This window comes from Hypanus sabinus, chromosome 14 (assembly GCF_030144855.1).
Source record: "Hypanus sabinus isolate sHypSab1 chromosome 14, sHypSab1.hap1, whole genome shotgun sequence".
NCBI classification, from domain to species: domain Eukaryota; kingdom Metazoa; phylum Chordata; class Chondrichthyes; order Myliobatiformes; family Dasyatidae; genus Hypanus; species Hypanus sabinus.
This window is the reverse complement of record NC_082719.1, coordinates 51,295,575-51,317,912: the sequence shown is the minus strand read 5'-3', so window position 1 is coordinate 51,317,912 and position 22,338 is coordinate 51,295,575. Positions and strand designations below refer to the sequence as shown.

Genomic DNA, 22,338 nt, shown 5'->3' with positions numbered 1-22,338 from the left:
ACTGGAATTCAGAAGAATGAGAGGTGACCTCATTGAAACCTACTGAATGTTGAAAGGCCTTGATAGAGTGGATGTGGAGAGGATGTTTCCTGTGGTGGGGGAGTTGCCACAACCTCAGAATAGAGGGGTATCTTTTTAGAATGGAAATGAAGAATTTCTTTAGCCAGAGAGTGGTAAATCTGTGGAATTTGTTGCCACAGGCGGCTGTGGAAGCCAAGTCATTAGGTATATTTAAGATAGAGTTTGATAGATCCCTGATTATTCAGGGCATGAAGGGATAGGGGAGAAGCAGGAGATTGGGGCTGAGAGGGAAAATGGATCAGCCATGAAGAAATGGCGAAACAGACTTGATGGGCCAAACATTCTTATTTCTTCATTCTCTTCATTGTTCTTTCATTGAGAATCTACTTCCTTTTCTTATTTAGTTTCCACAAAATATATTATCTAACTTTTATCCACATCAAACTGCATCTAAGTTTCCTCGTCATTCTGATAAATGGACTATATTTTCCTGAAGACAAATGTCTTTTTCTGCAGTTTTCAAGAGTTTGTTTCCTGCATTCAAACTCAAATATACAGTGTAAAGCAAGACATATTGAACCTATCCCTGGCTTCAGGGATTTTCACTTCCAACTCTCCTGTAAAACAAGCAAGATCCACTTACCCTAGTTATTTGGTTTCAAATATAGCAAGCTCTGAGACATGCTGTTGCACCTCAAATATCTTGTACTTGAAATTTTGTAAGGTACTTTATTAAATATTATCTGAAAGTTCACTGATCTGGCATTGAAACTGATTATTAGAGCAAAACATTTAAAATGTTATAGAATTTGAGAGTTAAATTCCATCTGAGCCAAATATTTCGTTAGTTTTCAAATTTTGTTGTTGCTTACTATCATTGTTGTTTATAAAGTTTTGGTATTGCTGCCTTAAATGCTGAAAGTCTCCTTTAATAAAATATTTTACAAAAAGGATTTGTAACATTAGGAAAATGTTTCAAAAGTAAATATGCTTTTATTTCATATCATTGTGGAAGCAGATTTGCTAAGGTCGTGATCAATTTTATTTTTCGAATTTGAAACCTACAAGGGGATGACCATGTAGGATGAGCTAGTTTTAGTTTAGACCAGTATCTTTTCATAATATGGAGAATGGAACTCTATGCTCTAACAAAGGTTTGGTGCAATTAATTCAATGGTGCACCACTCTTCAGTGTGGAGGATCAGATTTCTAATCAAAACTATTTCTAAAGATCATTTTTGGGAAAAACAAACATGTTTTAGCTTGACCATACATAATCTTTTAACAATTTTAAAAATATATTTAATGACGCAAATGCCATAGCTCTTGCTGCTTCACTGATTTTTTCTTTTCTACCTTGCTAGACTTGTGCTTATCAAATATACCCACAGTTATGCATTACAGACCTATGCACACCAGTGCTCTATTTTACAGTGACATATCCATGCCTGCTCCAGTACGGTAAAAACTTTGGTGCAGAGTTAAATTTGGATATGGTCTGGATGGACCCAGAAAGTCAGTCAGGGTTGAAAGTTTCTAAAATCACTAATTTGCCAGCTGGCTCACCAGGAGATCTTTACCGCACTCCCTTTCTACTACTCATTGGAACCCTGGTTCCCACATGCCCCTAAAATCACCTGGTTCACGTGGGAAAATTTTTTTAAAGGTTGGAAAATGAAGTGCAGCATCTAATAAATTAATACTGACTGGGAATATGAATATAAATAATATCAATTAATTGTGAAGATTTGCCAGCCTGACACCACCAAAGTCATTGCATTTGGTTATTGGCTTTACTGTAGTCAAGTTCAGTCTCAGGTCCTCACCAATAGCCACCTCAGTAGTAATCCTGGTTTCCGTACGCTTCACTCTGATGTCATTAGTTTTTTAAGGAGTTGGAGCTTTCCTGAAGACTTATTGAATGATTGGTAAACCTATGGCAGGGCAGCTAATAAGGTGAATAACAGACAGGACAGACCCACAGGTCATATGTCATGCACAGCAGGTATAACATATTATATCATCTGGATATGTTTATCATATTAACCTGCTTTAGCCATTGTTTTCTTCAATTCTTTAACCTACATTTATTATTCAAGCGACATCCTCACAGGATGATTAGTATTATTTTGTATATATTTCCACAGTCTTCTTGCCAATATGAATTACCCTCCAAATTTTAAAATTTTGCTTTCATGTCCATCCAAATTATTCATATCCATCCAAATTATTCATGTAAATTGATCTCACCAGTGGTTCTTATACTGCCTATGAACCTGTCAGACTGATTGACCTCTTTTAGCACCTCTTATTCTCAGTTCCAGAGTTTGCTGTGCATTCTTCTTCCTCTTTCCTGACTCCCAAGTGCACTGAATGCAGTTGTGAGTCTATCAAATCTCTTTTGAAAATCCAGATAATGCATCTACTGCTTTCCCTTCTCTGCTAATTCTTTAATAAATTCAACAGGATTATTCTTGTTTGAAATCTATGCTGACTATGTTTTCAGTCTTGCATGCTTTCTATTATTCAAGAGAGTATTGTTCCAACTAATAATGTTAAGATAATTAATTTACAGTGAATTCAAGATTTAACTGGTAATGTCAATCTTTACATTATCAGGAGGAGATTGATAGATATCTAACTAGTCAAGGTATCAAGGGGTATGGGGAAAAAGCCAGAAATTAGAACTAGATGGCAGAATAGTTCATGGTGGAGTGGTGGAGCAGACTTGATGGGCCGAATGGCCTACTTCTGTTCCTTTGTCTTGTGATTTTGTAATTGGTGGCCTAAATTCTAATCCAAAAGAGCGAGGAAAGAATCTAAACTAACCTCCTGTTCATGTTGGCAGTCTGAAGCTAAAGTTATGACTAACTTGTAGCAGAACAGCAACTTCAAAGGTACTATTATGGTTAAATTCCTGTAATTATACTATTTAGAAAAAGTTCTTACAGGCATTATTGTATTGACAATAAGATTTGCATCTTTCACTTTGTCACAAATTGTTTAGAATGCTGAAGATAACATTATAGAAAGCAATAGCAGGGCATATAAAACATTCAGAATCCTGAAGTGAATTTTTAAAAAGTCAAAAAGTTAAGTATTTACTTTTTCATTCTTAACTCTGTGAATTTGATTATATTAATTAAAGCCATCATTATTGGAATGAAATGTTAGTTTTATGATTTTATCATGGCATTATTATTAAAGTTGTAATTCAATTTAGGAATTCTAATTTAACAATAAGATTGTGCTGATTTCGCAGCTGTAGCTTTACTTTGCATATGAGATCAATAATTTTTTTAGCTATTAACATCAGTGTTATGGGATTAGTGCAGGAAAGTAGTGCTGAAGAAAGAGATCAGCCCTGATCTTTGAATATTGAAGCAGGCAGTACGGGCCAAATGGCCTACGTATGCTAAATATTATGATTAGTGTAATTGAACAGCTCAGTAATATGAAATATTGTTTTATGAACTTACCACAGACCCAAAAATGATGTCTTGTAAATAGTAACTGTTAAATCTGCATATTTTTTAATTAGTTGAAGGGCCTCAAATGACTTAGACAAGATGAAATTCCTATGAGTACAGCTAACCATCACTCAGTATTTGGGTTTGACTGTTAACAGTTTGTAAATTCGTTCCTATGACACTGAAGCTTCTTTGACTGTCACTAATTCTTGATCTCTTTTCTTTCTTTGTTTTGTGACTTCATCTTCTTGCTTAGCAAATGGAAGTTCTAGCAGTAAGTGATGGTTTTTGTCTTCTAGACATCTTAACAATGTTGGAATTGCAAACTTACCTTGTTTGCTGTGCTTGCATTTATAACCCTGTGATGTGCCTGCTATCATTCACATATGTGTATACGTGGTTTGCAACTACCAAGCTATTTATTGCTTCCATGGTGTTTATGCTCTTTGTCCTATATGCTTATAGTCTTTGTAATCTTTGACATAAATAGGAAAAAAGAAATTGCTTTCATTCAATGTCTTCAGTAATGAAGTAAAGTGCATTGGATTTTGTTATTCTGATGTTGATAAACTGAAATTCAGTTGTGAGGTTATTACATAGCATCAATTGTTTGATTCAGAAACAAGTGCAACTGTACATTGATTATTCTTGACAAGTTAATGTATTAGTAGCACTGACATTAATGATACTGGCTACATGCTTTAAGAATGTGCACTAGAGACTTCTCAAGCAGTAGGCAATGATGAACTGAACGGAATGCAAAGTATATTTCAATATTACATTAAATTTCTAAACTATAGAATTGTTACACAGAAAAAGAAGCTATTTGGTCCATATTAAAGTAACCTTTCCAATTCCATGCTCTGTTCTTTTTCTTGGAAATATTTTCCCCTACTACCTATCTAATTCTTTTGGATGATCTTCATTGACTTGTTTCCATCTTCCTTCCAGTGGTTGAGTTGGTTATAACTATATTTCTCATATTTCCCATAATATATAAGGAATCCAGTTGGTCCAGTGAATATATGCTGGCCCTTCACCACCACAAAATTTAAAAGGATTTTCTTCTTTTGCCCAGCAGTGTAAAAAATGTACCTTTGTTCTTGATATATTCATGATTGTGGAAATCTCTCTATTCACCCTATCTAGCCAGTTGTGATCTTTAATACCGCTCAATCTTTGCTCCAAGGAGAACAAACATGCTTTTCCCAGTGTAGGCCTGAAAGAGAAATTCCTCAGCTCTGGAATGCTCAGAAATCATTGCCTATGAAGCATAAAATATCTTTAAAATAGGTTTTCTAAAATATTTTTACAAATCAAAGTGTTTAGGATGCTTCTTGTATAAAATAACAAACTTAAGTACAATAAGGCAGAATTAAAGCCAAGCCTCAAACTTAATGTCTCAAAGTTGTCAATTATTTTCTATCCATTTTTATCAAAAGTAGGATAGAATGATGAATATCTTTCATTTTCTTTTAATATGGGACCTATTAATACGGTAATAATTAATTTAAATATGTAGTTAAGTAAATCTTCAAAATTGTTTTTTATCTTTTATGGTATAAAACTTCTCAAGAAAAATACATCAACATGTACATTAAAATATCGAAACTTTTCTCACTAACTATACAGATGAAAATAGTGGTTATAATACAGTTCAATTTTTCTTTTGTCCTAAAATACTTAAGATGTTTCCTCATCTTTTAAAATAATTTATTGTAAAATAAATGTTGTGACATTAATAAATAATTAATAAATTCTATTAATAAACTGCTGGAGGGACCAACAAGATGAGCAGCATCTGTGAGGGGGGGGGAAGGAGATAAAGGATGGTTGATATTTTGAGTTGAGTCCTTGCTTCGGGACTGAGAGTATAGAGAAAAGATGGCCTGTATAAGGAGGTGAGAGGGAGGAGTGAGATGGGGACAGATCAGTGATGTCATATCGGGATAGCCTACTACTCAGTGGTATGATTTTCATTGAAGGCATGCCTTCTGTGTTCCTTTCCTGCTCTTCCCATTCCTTTTGTTTGCCTTTCCTTTCACCAACTCCTATGACTTTCTAATCTGTTTATCACCCACACAGCTATATACCTGGGTTTATTTTCCCCTGGCCAACCCTTCCTATCCTCCTCCATCATCTGGATACATCTGTCCATCATCCCCAGCTCACCTGGTTTCACCCATCTCCTCCCAGCCCCTGTCTCAGCCACTGCCTTGGCTAACTTCCCTCTACACACAGTCCCGGTCTATGATCTCAACCTGAGATGTCCACTCTCCCTCTGCCACGATAGATGTTGCTTAACTTGCTGAGGTCCTCCAATGGTTTGTCCTTCATTCTCCAGATTCCAGAATTTTCAGTCTCTTAGCTCTCCCACTTCCTTCAATTACTTTGTTTAAAAGTAACTTCCCGAAATTTTCTACTTGGCATTTAATTACCAAACATTAGCAAATTTTACAAATCATGAAATAAATAGAGGAACAAAGAGAGTAAATGAATAATTAGTGATCTTTTTAATGTGACATTTAATATCTTATCAACTTAAATACCTCTTTGATATGTTATAGTGAAATGAATTTTATATAAATTATGTGGCTCATTTGTTATGAAAGTATTGTAGTAATTTTGCAGTAAATGCCAAATGAGTGAAAGAAAAAAAACCAAGTGGAAGGCAATCAGACTAGTGCTCTATTGTGTCATCAAGAACACACAGATAAAGTCTGGAAGTGTGCACAAATGAATGATTTGACTCTGAAGAAAGTGGCTGTTCCCTCTTACCATGACATGTATCTCATATCACTGATAAAAATATTGTACATTGTTCCCACTGTTTCAATGTAATGTTTAGGTTTCATCTTATCTATACAATAACTGATTATTTTTGTTTGATGTTCCTGTGAACACTGCAAGAAATCTGACCACATTAAAAGTGATATGTAACTTCAAGTTGCTTTCTCGGATTACATCAATTGATTGCATTGCTCTGTAATGGTATTGTGAAATCAGAATTTGAAAATTAAGTAGAACTTAGGGTTTAAACTTATGGTGGAGTATGTTTGAACTCTTAATAAACTGGTAATAATGCATTATTCCATATTTGACAGGTTAAAACTACATTTCTCAGAGTTTTCAATCCTGGTTAACAAATAAAAATATTTACTTTTTACTTTATTGTCACCAAACAATTGATACTAGAGCGTACAATCATCATGGTGATAATTGTTCCTGCGTTCCGCGCTCCCTGAAGTACAAATCAAAGTAAATATAATAAAAATTTAAATTATAAATCATAATTAGAAAATAGAAAAGGGAAAGTAAGGTAGTGCCAGTCAGGTCCAGATATTTGGAAGGTACGGCCCAGATCTGGGTCAGGATCTGTTCAGCAGTCTTATAACAGTTGGAAAGAAGCTGTTCCCAAATGTGGCTGTACGTATCTTCATGCTCCTGAACCTTCTCCCAGAGGGAAGTGGGACAAAAAGTGTGTTGGCTGGGTGGGTTATCCTGGCAGCACTGCTCCAACAGCGTGTGGTGTAAAGTGAGTCCAAGGATGGAAGATTGGTTTGTGTGGTGTGCTGGGCTGTGTTCACGATCTTCTGCAGCTTCTTCTGGTCTTGGACATGACAACATCCTTATCAGGTTGTGATGCACCCTAGAAGAATGCTTTCTACAGTGCACCTATAAAAATTAGTGAGGGTTTTAGAGGACAGGCCAAATTTCTTCAGCTTTCTCAAGAAGTAAAGGTGCTGGTGGGTCTTCTTGGCAGAGGACTCGGCTTGGTTAGACCAAGTCAGGTCATTTGTGATATTCACCCCGAGGAACTTAAAGCTTTTGACCTGTTCCACCTGCGCACCACTGATGTAGATGGGGTTGTGCGGTCCACTACTGCTTCTGAAGTCAACGACCAATTCCTTCGTCTTGCTGACGTTGAGGGATGGGTTGTATATTAGGTTGATAATATTTGTATATATTTTAGCAAAGCATCATAGTTTATTGTTAAATATAATAGTAATCAGTAAACAGTTGATCACTTTATTGATGTTCATAATTAAATGTTTACCTGCAAGCCCATTATTCTAGCATGATTACAGGTTTGATTGTGATACATTCTGAAATATGTTAATATAAAAAGTCCTATAATTCTAATTGCACAAATTATCTATGGAGTTGCCCTCCAGTGACAATCCGCAATGTAATCCTTAAATCCTACATTTATATATTTTTCTGAAATTAGTTAATGAATTATTATAGACTCAGTTAAATTAGGGTGTGGGGAACAAATTGTTTTTATGCAGCAAGGCAAATGGAAAATTTGACATTAAATGCAGGTGAGTGAAAAATAAGATAGTAAGTTAATGAGAGCTCTGGGAAAACAGAACAAATAAAGGTTGGAAAATAGAAGAGGGTTCTGGTTGGTCTTAATGGTATATCCTAAAATGAAAGGATTATAATGTATTAGGCAAGTGAATTAAAGGAAGAGATAAATGTTCAAGTATGATGTTGCTACTGCTGAAAAGAGTTTAAAGAGATGCAGTAATCATAACCTTGTTTTAGTTACAGGATTTTAAGCAAGATGGGAGATATTTTTAAAAATCAAAGAAAATCTACATGTTTTACAAGTATAAGAGGATAGGAAAGAATGGGACTGATTAGAGACCAAACTCTCTTGTAAAGATGGCCATTTTTACTAGCTTCTAGGATTTTATTCCCTGGAGCATAAGAGAACACAAGTGAGACAGTATAGTTCTTATAGAAATATACAAAGTTATGAGTGGTATCGATAAGGTGAAGGTACGCATGCTTTTTCCTCTCAGGTTGAGTGCGACTAGAACTCAAGATCATTGGTTAAAAGTTAAAGTTTAGATATTTAAAGGGAATTCTGAAGCAGTTACCTTACCCAGAGCTAGAGCAAATGTGGATTGAACTACCTGTGGAAGTGATTAGATGCGAATTGCAACATTTAAGAGAAGTTTGGATAGATACATGGATGAGAGAGATATGGAGGACTATGGTCTAGTGTGTGTGAGTGGGACTGGGCAGAAAACCAGGTCGGCGCAGATTTGATGGTCTGTTTTTGTGCTAGTGCTCTATGACTTGGTGCCTACTGGGCTGCTCATTGCCCGTCATTTAAAAGGGAGACAGGCAAATTAAAGAATTACAAACCAAGTCAATGAAAGAAAAAGTATTGGTATCAAAAATGAATTGTTAAGCAAAAATTGAATCTGATTAATTTAGTTCAAAATGATCAAAAGGTAGAAGTAAAAGCTGGAGTCCATGGAAGAGTGATAAATTAGTTCCAAAGTTGGTGTAGTGATGGAAAACAGAGAACAGTGGTTGACTGGTATTTTTGCAACATTTGTTGCAATCTTTGTAAAACAGTGAAATGTCTGTTGGTTTGTAGAACATCTTAAGAAACTGGAATTGGAAGGTAAACTTCTGTTCAATCCACAGTCAGAATACTTTTACTGATTCAATAGGATATTAGCATCTTTTTCTATTACTGATTGGTATATTATTAAATTTTATTTAGTGTATTCATCATCTTCCATGATTTGCATTCAGATTAATTTACTTATCACATGTACATGGAAATATACAATGAAATGCATTGTGTGCATTTCAACCAACACAGTCTAAAGATGCGCTGGGTCAGCCTGTGTCAACACTGGAATGGTTTGTCCAAGTTTTAACCTTAAACTATGATTTCTGGTGTTATTTAGTGGATATTTAGGAACCTATATCCCAAACTTTGTATTGCACACGGTTTATAATGTGGTCCTCTGTCAGTTTTATGTGTCTACAGTAAGATTTGGTGGGGTGGTGACAAGGGTTGCAGAAGGGGATGGGTGACTGATGGATTTGATTTCTGTAATAGTAATGGAGTAAATGGTCACTCCTAATGGATAGTAAGGTATTAGTAGCTGGCTAGCCTTTATCTCTGGCAGGTCAGAATTTAGTTGCATTTTGTGGAGTCAGTTGAACATATTCTCCTACCCCAACAATCCTTCCTCTTTGAGAGTAATAACATATTTTATGTTATAATACTACACAGGAACCATAAACCAAATAATGTAAAATTTTACTTTTTACTTCATGACTTGGAAGCACCATACCTGTGCAGTATCTACTATACATATCATACACATATCAGTCCCACAGTGAGATTTGTTAAGAGCCTTGTTCATGAAATCTGTATTTTAAATTAATGTTTGGTATTGGTCAATATTGTCATAGCAAATGCTGGCTGCTTTTTATTGGTGCTTTTTTTATGCTTGCTTTACTGGAATTGGATCTGTGAGTGTAATGCAAGGGCTCAGCTTTCATCTGCATTTCATCAGCTTATATCGTATCAGCTCTATTTAAGATGGAATTACTTTGTTCATTAGTAAGTAACCACCTTTAATATTGCAGAAAGTTCACCATTAAATCTTCATGTTATTTCACATGTAACAAGTTGTGGCATTAATTTATCTATGTTCACTTTTTATAGGAGCTGGAGTTATGTCGAAGGCTATACAAACTTCACTTCCAACTATTACTTCTGTATCAAGCCTACTGCAAACTTATAAATCAAGTGGACATGATCAAGAAAGAGGCTGAGGTAAACAATTTCTGCTATCAAGTGTTATGCTTTCTCTACCCATCATTGGCAGGGTGGCTTATCCACCTTCAATCCAATTGTGTCTAACTTTGTTAAAATCAGCTTCTTTGCTACTTAACAATTGGACAACAGCTATTCTCATAATTGTTCTCCAGTGGTCATTCTATGAATTTCCTCTTTTCTCACATATAACAGAATTTGTAAAAAAAAAGCTGATGAAATATATTGTATTTGAAACATTCACCATACAGTCGGCCCTCCTTATCTGCGGATTCTACATGTGCAGATTCAACCAACTGCGGATCGGGAAAACCCCGAAGTTCTCTCTCTAGCAGTCGTCATTTGAGCATGTATAGACTACTTTTTCTTGTCATTATTCCCTAAACAATACAGTATAACAACTATTTACATAACATTTACATTGTATCAGGTATTATAAGTAATCTAGAGATGATTTAGAAGTACAGGCAGTCCCCGGGTTATGAACGAGTACCGTTCCTGAGTCCGTCTTTAAGTCGGAACAGATACGTCCAGTATTATTTAGCGTCAGTTAGTCAAATGTTTGTCTTTGTATATAGTATATATTTTACCTTTCTATGCAACTAAAACACTTAAGAAATGTATGTATTTCAATAATTAAACCACTGCGTTGCTTAGTAATAATTGTAGCTTTCATCGGGGCAGGGCCTTTCACATGATCCATTAAAATTGTAACGAGGACTGTTCCAGTAAGATGGCGATTGTTTAGTCGCTCCGAACTTTTGCTCCGTTATTCTTCCTATCTTTGCACTATATGTCTCCCTTCTTAAACCTTAGTTAGGTATTTTATTAGTTCTCTTTTACCTGCCTGTGAACACATCTATCTTTTAATGGCTACCAAAAGTACTAAAACTGGGAAAAAGGAAACTTCTACGGCTTTGCCGGCTGACATTCTCGCTGTTTTGGAACAACATCGGCAAGATACTTTAATGGATTTTAGAACTGAATTTAGAACTTCTTTCAGCCAGCTGGATTTCAAATTGGATCAGATCAATGCTAGAGTAGATGAACATGCTGAACATTTATCTCGCATTGACTAACTTCTGAAGATTTAAAACGCCGTGTTCGATATCTTGAAACTCTCTGCTCCAACCTGGAGGAGAAGAACAGTAAACTTTTTTCCAAAATGGTGGATCTTGAAAATCGGAGCAGACGTTGCAATCTATGAATTCTTGGTTTGCCAGAGGCCACCAAAAAGGGCGCTCCCGTTGAATTTTTTTCTGATTTTCTCTGAGATTTTCGGGAAAGAGTTTCTTCTGACTCCACCTGAGCTTGAAAGGGCTCACAGGATGTATGTTCCTCGTGCAACTCTGGGTTCCCGTCCACAGCCGGTTATTTCATCAATACCAGGTGAAAAACCGTTTGATTATGGAGGGACCCCGCAGAGATACTTTTGCTTTTCAAAACACGGTCATTCGTTTTGTGGAGGATTATGCCCCCCAGGTTCTGAAGATGCGTACTGAGTTTAAAGGTGTAATGAAAGCGCTTTTTGATCGCGGATTCAGACCCTCTCTCCGAAATCCAGCCGATCTTCGAATTACGCTTACTACTGGAGATTATAAGTGATTTAAATCAGTGGAGGCTGAGGCGTTTGTTGGAAGTCTTGCGGCCACCTCGTCTTCTTCGGAACCGGCCTGACCTTTTAAAATGGTTGATAAGTACTTCTCGAAGTAAAACTATTTTTTCCGAACTCAGACTTAACTTGAATAATTCAGACATTATCTATTGAAACTCTAAGGGCTGTAGACAATCTCTCCCTGAACTTGGTGCCTTTTTTTCTAAATAGATAATCTAAGTTTAATGTTTCCCTGCGGACTTTTAGATTTTACTAGTGTAATCTATTTTATTTTTGTATAACTTTATCTATAGAGATCTACAATTGACTTTAACTTGTTTTGGAAGTTTGGAGTTTTTATTGAAGGCCTCCCTGTTGGTTGATTCATAGTTTCAGTTTTGCTTTTTTTTCTCTTTGAACTTATAATTTCCCCCTTTTCTCCCTCCTTTTTTTTCTTTCAATCTTTTATAACTTTTCACGGGTAGGTTAGTTTTAGTTTTCTTCTGATTTTCTTTGTATTAAGTTTTATACTTCTGTTGAAGTTGTTCCTATTTGTAATTCTGTTTTCTAGTGCATAAATTAGTTATTATTTGCTATATTATTTATACGGAACTTTTGTTAATGACACAGAACTGGAAGTCATATTTGGGTTAATTTTTTTGGTAGAGCTAGCTGCTTTTTTAGGTAGCCGTCTAGTTTTGGGTTGCGAGGGTGGGATGGATTCTCCAGTTCCAACACTACTCACTGTTTCTTTTGTTTTCCTTTGTTATTCAGGACATGTCTCTGTTTTGATTCTATGGATCTATGTTTACATTTTTGCTCCCAGATTGTTATTGTACTGCTTGATTTTTTTATATGCCTGCTACCTTCTATGCACTAACAATCGATAATGGTTAATACTCTTAAATTTGTGAGCTGGAATGTAAAGGGATTGAATCATCCTGTTAAAAGAAGGAAGGTCTTCTCACATATTAAACAACTCAAAGCTGACATTGCTTTCCTTCAAGAACTCATATTCGTAGTTTTGATAATTCTCGGCTTTTGTCAAAGTGGGCGGGTCAGCATTTTCATTCATCCTTTACTGCCAAAGCTAGGGGGTCTCCATCCTTATTAATTCAAATATTCCTTTTGAACTCCATAATAAGATATCTGATACAAATGGCCGTTTTATTATTGTTTCTGGTAAATTATATAATACTAAAGTTGTACTAGCAAACCTGTATGCTCCCAATTTTGATGATGTTAATTTTTTTGAACGTTTTTTCTCCTCACTACCAGATTTAAACTCATACTCTCTTATACTGGGTGGCGATTTCATTTGTTGGTTAGATCCTAATTTGGATCGATCGTCCTCTGTTACTAGACTACCTACTAAATCTGCCTTAGCTATTCACTCTTTTCTCTCTAATTATGGTATCTCTGATATATGGCGTTTCCTTCATCCTACTGAGAGAGATTATTCTTTTTATCACATGTTCACCATACCTTTACTAGAATTGACTACTTCTTACTCGATAATCAACTCATTCCATTTGTCTATTCTTATGATTATCAAAGTATACTGATTTCTGACCATGCCCCAGTTACTCTGTCTTTAAATTTTCCTGGTCTCCCTCAGAGGAATAAACACTGGCAGTTTGATTTGACTTTATTATCGGATGATGATTTTCTAAAATTTATTAAGAATCAGATAACCTTTTATTTTAACACCAATACATCACCTGAAGTGTCATCCCAGATTATCTGGGATGCCATGAAAGCATATTTGAGGGGTCAAATAATCTCCTATACAGCAAATTTTAATAGAAAGTCCTGTGCAGATCGATTAGACCTCTTTAATCAGATTAAAGAATTGGATCAACTGTATGCTCAAACTAAGAATCCTGAATTATACAAGAAGCGTGTAGAACTTCAAACTAAATTTAATCTTCTGTCTACTCAACCTGTCGAACGCCAACTTCTTGAAAGTAAGAGTTGCTTTTATATTCATGGTGACAAATCTGGTAAATTTCTAGCCAATCGGCTGAGGTGTTCCAAAGCCAAACAACATTTTACAAAGATCCGGAAGGAGAATGGAGACTTTACATCGGATCACTTAGAAATCAATGACGCATTTTAAAATTTTTATTCTCGACTTTATTCCTCTGAATCTCTGAATGAGACTATCTCTGTTGATCATTTTTTTAAATAATCTGAATATTCCTTCGCTTTCATCTGATTTTAAAGCTAAACTTAATGCGCCTATATCATCAGAAGAAATATCTTTTGCAATTTCTGCATTGTCTTCAGGGAAATCTCCTGGACCTGATCGGTTCCCCGTAGAATTTTATAAATCATTCTCTTCACTTCTTTCTCCTCAGTTATTCTCAGTATTATCTGACTCGTTTAATTATGGTAAATTGCCACCCTCTTTTAATGAGGCATCTATTATTCTATTACAAAAAAAGGGGAAAAAACCCAACAGAGTGTTCCTCGTATAGGCCAATTTCTTTGCTTGACGTTGATGTTAAAATCTTGGCCAAAGTTTTGGCTTATAGATTAGAAACTGTTATTCCCTCTATTATTTCTGATGATCAAACTGGTTTTATTAAAAACCGTCTTCCTTTTTTTAACATTCGGCGTTTATTTAACATTTTATATTCACCTCCAACTGGGATTCCTGAATGTGTTACTTCCCTCGATGCGGAGAAAGCATTAGATCATATAGAGTGGAACTACCTTTTTGCAGTTTTAGAAAAATTTGACTTCGGTCAAGGTTTTATCTCTTGGATCAAATTGCTATATCTGTGTCCTACTGCCTCTGTTTTGACTAATTTTCAGAAATACCAGTTATTTAACCTCAAATGTGGCACCCGTCAGGGATGCCCTATATGTCTCTTTCTCTTTGAATTGGCTATAGAACCTTCGGCGATAGCATTTCAAAACTGTCCTGAATTGACCGGGATTTGGAGAGGGGGTGTTGAGCATAAAGTTTCTCTTTATGCTGATGACTTATTTCTTTTTCTTTCAAATCCGTCTACATCCTTACCTCCAATGTTTTCACTTCTTGATCAGTTTAGCCAGTTCTCTGGCTATAAACTTAATTTATATGAGTGAACTTTTCCCAATTAATAAAGAAGCATAAGAATTAACATTCCGTGATCTCCCTTTTAAAGTAGTTCATAATCAATTTACTTATCTTGGGATTACAGTCACAAGGAAGTTTAAAGATCTTTTTCGTGAAAATTTTGCCAATCTTTCCTATACTATAAAACAGAGTCTGTTACAATGGTCATCTCTATCTCTGTCTTTGGTAAGTCGTATTAATGTTGTTAAAATGTATGTTCTCCCTGAACTTTTATATTTATTTCAATCAATCCCAATTTTTATTCCTAAATCTTTTTTTGATTCCTTAGACTCTATTATTTTGTCATATCTGTGGAAGAATAAGCGCTCTAGAATTAATAAAGTTTATCTCCAAAAATCTAAAAAAGAGGATGGCATGGCTTTACCTAACTTTTGTTTATATTATTGGGCAGCCAATATACATTGTGCTACCTTCTGGTCTTTTTTCCATGGCCAACCCAAGTGCCCTAATTGGGTGGCAATGGAGTTGAGTTCCACTGAAGATTTATCTATTTCTGCACTTCCCTAGTAGTTTGTCCAGATTAATTGTTAATCCTCTTGTTAGACACACTTTGCATATATGGGCTCAGTTTAGGAAATTTTATGGTTTCCATGGTTTTTCCTTTTCTAGCCCTATCTTACATAATCACCTTTTTTTTACCTACTACATATGATTCAGCATTCCATGATTGGTATAGGAAGGGCATTAGACATTTTGAAGATCTTTTTATTGATAATCGCTTCGCATCTTTTCAACAGCTCTCTGCTAAGTTCAATCTGCCCAATGCTCATTGTTTTAGATATCTCCAAATTAGACACTTTATTAATCCTTTAATTCCTAACTTCCCTGAAATGCCTGAGAAAAATGTTATGGATTTATTTCTTTCTATTAATCCACTAGGTCAAGGTTTAATATCATTTATTCGTGATAAATTAGCATCCTTACAGCGTGCCCCTGTGGATAAAATTAGAATGGCCTGGGAGCATGATTTAAGTATCTCCTTATCTGATGAGACTTGGGACTCGATTCTCAAATCGGTTAATTCAACCTCTCTTTGTGCTCGCCATTGCCTTTTACAATCTAAGGTTGTTCATAGAGCCCATATGTCTAAATCTAAACTATCTCGATTTTACCCTAATATTAGTCCTCTTTGTGATAAATGCAAAAGCGGCGAGGCCTCTCTCATTCATATGTACTGGTTTTGTCCTAGCTTGGAGAAATTTTGGAAAGATGTCTTCATAATGTTATATATTCTGAATCACCACCTAGAACCTAACCCTTTACTGTAAATTCCGGACTATAAGCCGCTACTTTTTTCCCACGCTTTGAACACTGCGGCCTATACTACGGTGCGGCTAATGCATGTTTTTTTTCATGCTGCCAAAAACATTTTGCCTCGTAACAGTAGACCAATAAAATTGATGAGTAGTTCACAGAGGTCCAATGAAATTGTACGATAAATCAAGCTCACTTTCACAATTAAATTATTGTAAATCAGTTATTTGTACTCACCCTCATCAACATGGAAAACACTCGAAGAAAAGCATATGATGCAGCTTTTAAGTTAAAGGCGATCAATCTGGCGGTTGAAGAAGGAAATCAAGCTGCTGCACATAATCTTGGCATAAATGAATCGATGTTGAGACGGTGGAGACGCCAGCGTGAAGAACTGAGTCAATGCAAAAAGACGACAAAAGCTTTCAGAGGTAATCATAGCTGATGGCCTGAACTTGAAAACTTTCTTGAAGACTGGGTTAACACACAGAGAGCAGGCGGCCGCGGTGTTTCCACCATGCAGATCAGACTGAAGGCTAAAGCAATCGCCACCAAAATGAAAATCGAAGATTTTAGAGGTGGGCCATTGTGGTGTTTTAGATTTATGAGACGAAAAGGCCTGTCCGTCAGGGTACGCACGACTCTGTGTCAGCAGCTCCCTCCCGACCACGAGGAAAAGCTTGCTAACTTCCACACATTCACTCAAACAAAGATAGCGGAGAATTCCATCGGGCCAGATGATATCATAAATATGGATGAAGTACGTTTGACCTGCCTCTCACTTGGACTGTTAATAAAAAAGGTGACCACTGAAAACAAGTGGCCATGAGAGAACGCATTTTACTTGTGTTCTGAGCTGCACGGCATCCAGACTAAAGCTTCCACCGATGGTGATTTTTTAAACGGCCGACAATGAAAGTTCAGTGAAAGCTGCCATCAAGAGTACAAACTCAATTCCAGCTGTGATTCCTGGGGGCACCACGAAGTATTTGCAGCCACTGGACATCAGCGTGAACCGGGCATTTAAAGTGGCGCTGCGCGTTAAGTGGGAGGCTTGGATGACAAGCGGTGAGAAATCCTTTACCAAAACAGGACGCATGCGAAGAGCATCTTTAACTCAAGTCTGCCAGTGGATCCTAAATGCGTGGAGCCGTGTCACAACATCCACCATCACCAGTGGGTTTCGAAAGGCTGGACTGCTGCGTGATGAAGGGGACCGCGTGCGCTCAAGTGAGAGTGACAATGAAGAGACTGAAGTGAGTGACGAGATCCTGAGGTTGTTCAATTCGGACACTGAAGAAGAGGACTTTGATGGTTTTAGTGCGCAGGAGGAAGATGAAGAAGGCGATCAATAACTTTTCCTGGTAGGCTGCAGTAAATATATTTTTTTTACCAGTCGTTAGGAGATATTGGAATGTTGTTCGTGCACTGTTCAGTAAAAAAGTATACGCAACGTAATTTGTGTGTTACCGATACGTATGTATATTTAAAAGTAGCTGTGTTACAGGCACTGTTCGAAAAAAAACATTTGCAATATATATTTGTTTATGTTACCATATGGATTTAATTAAAAGTTAAAAAATCCTCACGTGTAATATCTTTCTGTGTAAATATCTCATATTACAACGTGGGTCACCTGTGGTTTAAAATCCGGTGCGGCCTGTACGAGTACAAAATTGATTTTCTTTCTAAAATTAGAGTGTGCGGCTTTTAATCAGGTGCGCTCTGTAGTCCGGAATCTATGGTAATTGCTTTGTTCGGCTTTTTAGGTGAGACAGATTTACGTCTGAGTTCGACTAAGTGTCGAATATTATCTTTTGCTTCTCTCCTGGCTAGACATTTAATCCTCTTTAGATGGAGAGAATTTGCCCCGCCCACGCATGCTCAGTGGCTTAATGATATTATGTCCTGCTTAGACCTTGAAAAAATTCATTATTCAGTTCTTAATTTGGATATAAAGTTCCATAAGGTCTGGGGACCTTTTATTGAGTACTTTCATAACCTTCCTCTTAACTAAGGTTTTTTTTTCAGTCCCTTGCTTTCAGCTCCTTTTTTTTGGTAGTAGGCATTAATATCTTATGTTGCTAAGTGTATTTACAGTTTTGGGGGTTTGATTGTCCTGATTTATTCTCTCTATATTGTGTTGTGGTTGGTCTGGAGTTCTTTTTTTTGTTGCGGGGCTTGGGGAGGATACTAATTTTACATGTCTTCAATTTGGGTGCTTTCTCAATTATCTTTTTTTGTATTATATTATTGTATGTTTATTTTTGCACTGTATTAATGTTCTTCATTTTGATCTGGGGTTTTTTATCTGTAGCGATGTAGAAAATGTATTAAAAAACTCATTTTAAAAAATTGTAACGATCATTGACCGACTATAGCCTAATACTTTTCCAATGGCATTTCACCTTTTCAATCGCTTTATTACTTTCACTTCATTTTCAATCGTGATGGTGATTATTGTTGTGAACAGAAACACTGCGGATTCAGAGCTGCGCCGGGTCCTAATGTCCACCGGACTGAGACAGGTTAAATAAAGTCCGGGGTTCCGCTGGGTCCTAAAGACCACCGCATTGAACCAGGTTAAATAAGGGACTTGAGTATCCGCAGGGGGTCCCAGAACCAATCGCCCGAGGATAAGGAAGGTCGACTGTACTTTCAAGCCTAAATTTCAGTTTGTTCTTTTACAGAGCGTTTCAACCACCTCTTGATTTTTTTTTTGGTCTTCACATGCTTTTCCTTTATTTTTTATCCTCATTTTGAGCCCCAGGAACTCCCTTTATGCCTCCCAGATATACTTTCTCTTTCCTGTCAGCATACTGCTGAACTTGTCATGTTAAATTTCATTGTTTTAATACTTTTTTAAGTCACTTCATTATTCTTTACAGTGGTTGTATTATGTTAAATGTGCTTAAACAAAAATTTTTAGCAGTATAGTCTTGAACAATTTCTGTACTGTGTAATAAACTTTAAAAGTTAAGAGCTTAAATTTGCACATTATCACATTTATCACATTAGCTGTTATAGTAAGACTGAGTTCAGTGTAGTCTACAAAAGGAAGAGAACTAAAAAGCTGCTAAAATGCCAGGTTTTTGTTAAGGTTTTATTAAGGATCACTTCTAAGTGATGAGACTGAAATGGAATTCATTAAGTGGGTGAATCTGCTAATGGACAAATTGCAATAGAGCATTCAGATAGTGTAAAATAATTGTGAACAGAGAAACGGCTTGTATCTCAAAAATGGGAGTACTCTAATGGCTAAAGTAAGAGCAATGTGCAGCTAGAAGGATCTGTACCACAAATGTGAGTAGAGAGTGAGATAGATAGATATATGTTGATCCTGGTGAGTGATAGAAATAAGCAGCAAAATTATCTAACAGTGGTAATAGCTACAAAATAAAAGTATGAAAATAAACTTTAAAATATAAAATACAACACCAACGTTTCAGTAAGGACACAAATATGTGAAAATTACAATAATCGAAACAAAGGTAATGAAGTAAATAAGGGCACTAAAAAGTGATAAATTCTCAAGACATGGAACATAGAATAGTACAGCACGTTACAGGCCCTTCAGCCCACAATGTTGTTCCAACCCTCAAACCCTGCCTCCCATATAACCCCCCCCCACCTTAAATTCCTCCATATACCTGTCTAGTAGTCTCTTAAACTTCACTAGTGTATCTGCCTCCACCACTGATTCAGGCAGTACATTCCACACACCAACCACTCTCTGAGTGAAAAACAGTCCTCTAATATCCCCCTTGAACTTCCCTCCCCTTGCCTTAAAGACATATCCACTTGTACTGAGCAGTGGTGCCCTGGGGAAGAGGCGCTGGCTGTCCACTCTGTCTATTCCTCTTAATATCTTGTACACCTCTATCATGTCTCCTCTCAACCTCCTCTCCAAAGTGTAAAGCCCTAACTCCCTTAATCTCTGATCATAATCCATACTCTCTAAACCAGGCAGCATCCTGGTAAATCTCCTCTGTACCCTTTCCAGTGCTTCCACATCCTTCCTATAGTGAGGCGACCAGAACTGGATACAGTACTCCAAGTGTGGCCTAACTAGAGTTTTATAGAGCTGCATCATTACATTGCGTCTCTTAAACTCTATCCCTCGACTTATGAAAGCTAACGCCCCATAAGCTTTCTTAACTACCCTATCTACCTGTGAGGCAACTTTCTGGGATCTGTGGACATGTACCCCCAGATCCCTCTGCTCTTCCACACTACCAAGTATCCTGCCATTTACTTTGTACTCTGCCTTGAAGTTTGTCCTTCCAAAGTGTACCACTTCACACTTCTACCCCCACATCCAGGTCGTTAATGAACATCATGAAAAGTAGAGGTCCCAACACAGATCCTTGTGGGACACCACTAGTCACAACCCTCCAATCTGAATGTACTCCCTCCACCACGACCCTCTGCCTTCTGCAGGCAAGCCAATACTGAATCCACCTGGCCAAACTTCCCTGGATCCCATGCCTTCTGACTTTCTGAATAAGCCTACCATGTGGAACCTTGTCAAATGCCTTACTAAAATCCATGTGCATCACATCCACTGTACTACCCTCATCTATATGCCTGGTCACCTCCTCAAAGAACTCTATCAGGCTTGTTAGGCACGATCTGCCCTTCACAAAGCCATGCTGACTGTCCCTGATCAGACCATGATTCTCTAAATGCCCACAGATCCTATCTCTAAGAATCTTTTCCAACAGCTTTCCCACCACAGACGTAAGGCTCACTGGTCTATAATTACCTGGACTATCCCTACTACCTTTTCTGAACAAGGGGACAACATTCGCTAACATCCAATCCTCTGGTACCATTCCCGTGGACAACGAGGACATAAAGATCCTAGCCAGAGGTTCAGCAATCTCTTCCCTTACCTCGTGGAGCAGCCTGGGGAATATTCTGTCAGGCCCCGGGGACTTACCCGTTCTAATGTATTTTAACAACTCCAACACCTCCTCTCCCTTAATATCAACATGCTCCAGAACATCAACCTCACTCATATTGTTCTCACCGTCATCAAGTTTCCTCTCATTGGTGAATACCGAAGAGGAGTATTCATTGAGGACCTCGCTCACTTCCACAGCCTCCAGGCACATCTTCCCACTTATCTCTAATTGATCCTACCTTCACTCCTGTCATCCTTTTGTTCTTGACATAATTGAAGAATGCCTTGGGGTTTTCCTTTACCCTACTCGCCAAGGCCTTCTCATACTCCCTTCATGCTCTTCTCAGCCCCTTCTTAAGCTCCTTTGTTTCTACCCTATATTCCTCAATAGACCCATCTGACCCTTGTTTTTCTCCAAATGTTTTTCTTCCCAGAGATTTAAAGGGAGTAGATAAGATATTAAAGACACCCTTACCATAATTTTCCAAAATGAAAAGAGATTACTAGAAATGCTCAGCAGTTAGGTAGCATTTGTTTAGAGAGAGAGAGAGAGAGAGAGAGAATGCATTATTGGCATAGCCACTTTGTTACCCATTTGCTTCTGCCTGCCATGTACCACGTTGCTTATTGCTGTCTGACATCTGTCATAGCCCAGCAAACACGAGCTGGCTTATCCTAACCAATCGTCTGGACCCACAGAACTACTTTGACAGGCCACCGAGTCTCTATCCCTCAGATCAACTGACTGTCAAACTTGTTGATGCAATCAGATTATTAAGTTTATAAATGCCTTTTGACATTCACATTCCACAGCACTCAAGACACAAAGATAATTTACATTTTTGTGGTCCATTTAAAAATATATCTTCCCAAAAAATTTGGTTGAAAGTTATAGACAGAGATAGCCATAATTAATGTGACAGGTAAATAATCTTACACTGGAACTCATCAACTCTTGACACAAACAGGAAAGCAGAAATACAAGTGATTCTGCAAATGCTGGAAATCAGGAAAAGATAGCTATGTGGAATTGCAGATATCAGGATTCAGCAATGTGCCTGGATAGAAGATGGGGTTCTGGAATTTCTTTTGCTCCTCATAACAGTTTAAGAGTGAGAGTGGATAGAGAATTAAAAGATACAGGCAACTGGAAGCACATGGTTACCCAGTCTACTTTGGGGTTCTCCACTGTAAAGGAATCCACATGTTAAGCACATGGAGATCACTGGAGATGACCTGGGGTTCCAATCATTTTCAGTCTTAATGACTTAGATGATGGGATAGAAGTCCATGTATTCTAAATATACTGATAGAGTGAAAGGGCAAAAGGATTCAAATTAAGCTAATGTTAAGCTAATCTACCTTCCC

The 22,338-nt window shown here is 37.1% G+C and overlaps 1 protein-coding gene across 9 annotated transcripts in view; it reads left to right on the top strand.

The window, feature by feature from the left end:
- fryl (furry homolog, like) overlaps positions 1-22,338 on the top strand; it is a 346,929-nt gene that overhangs the window by 320,659 nt on the left and 3,932 nt on the right. For all 9 annotated transcript variants that reach the window (XM_059989161.1, XM_059989159.1, XM_059989158.1 and 6 more), the window contains one exon: positions 9,979-10,089. In XM_059989161.1, coding sequence (XP_059845144.1) covers positions 9,979-10,089 — 111 coding nt within the window. The remainder of the gene's footprint in view (positions 1-9,978; positions 10,090-22,338) is intronic.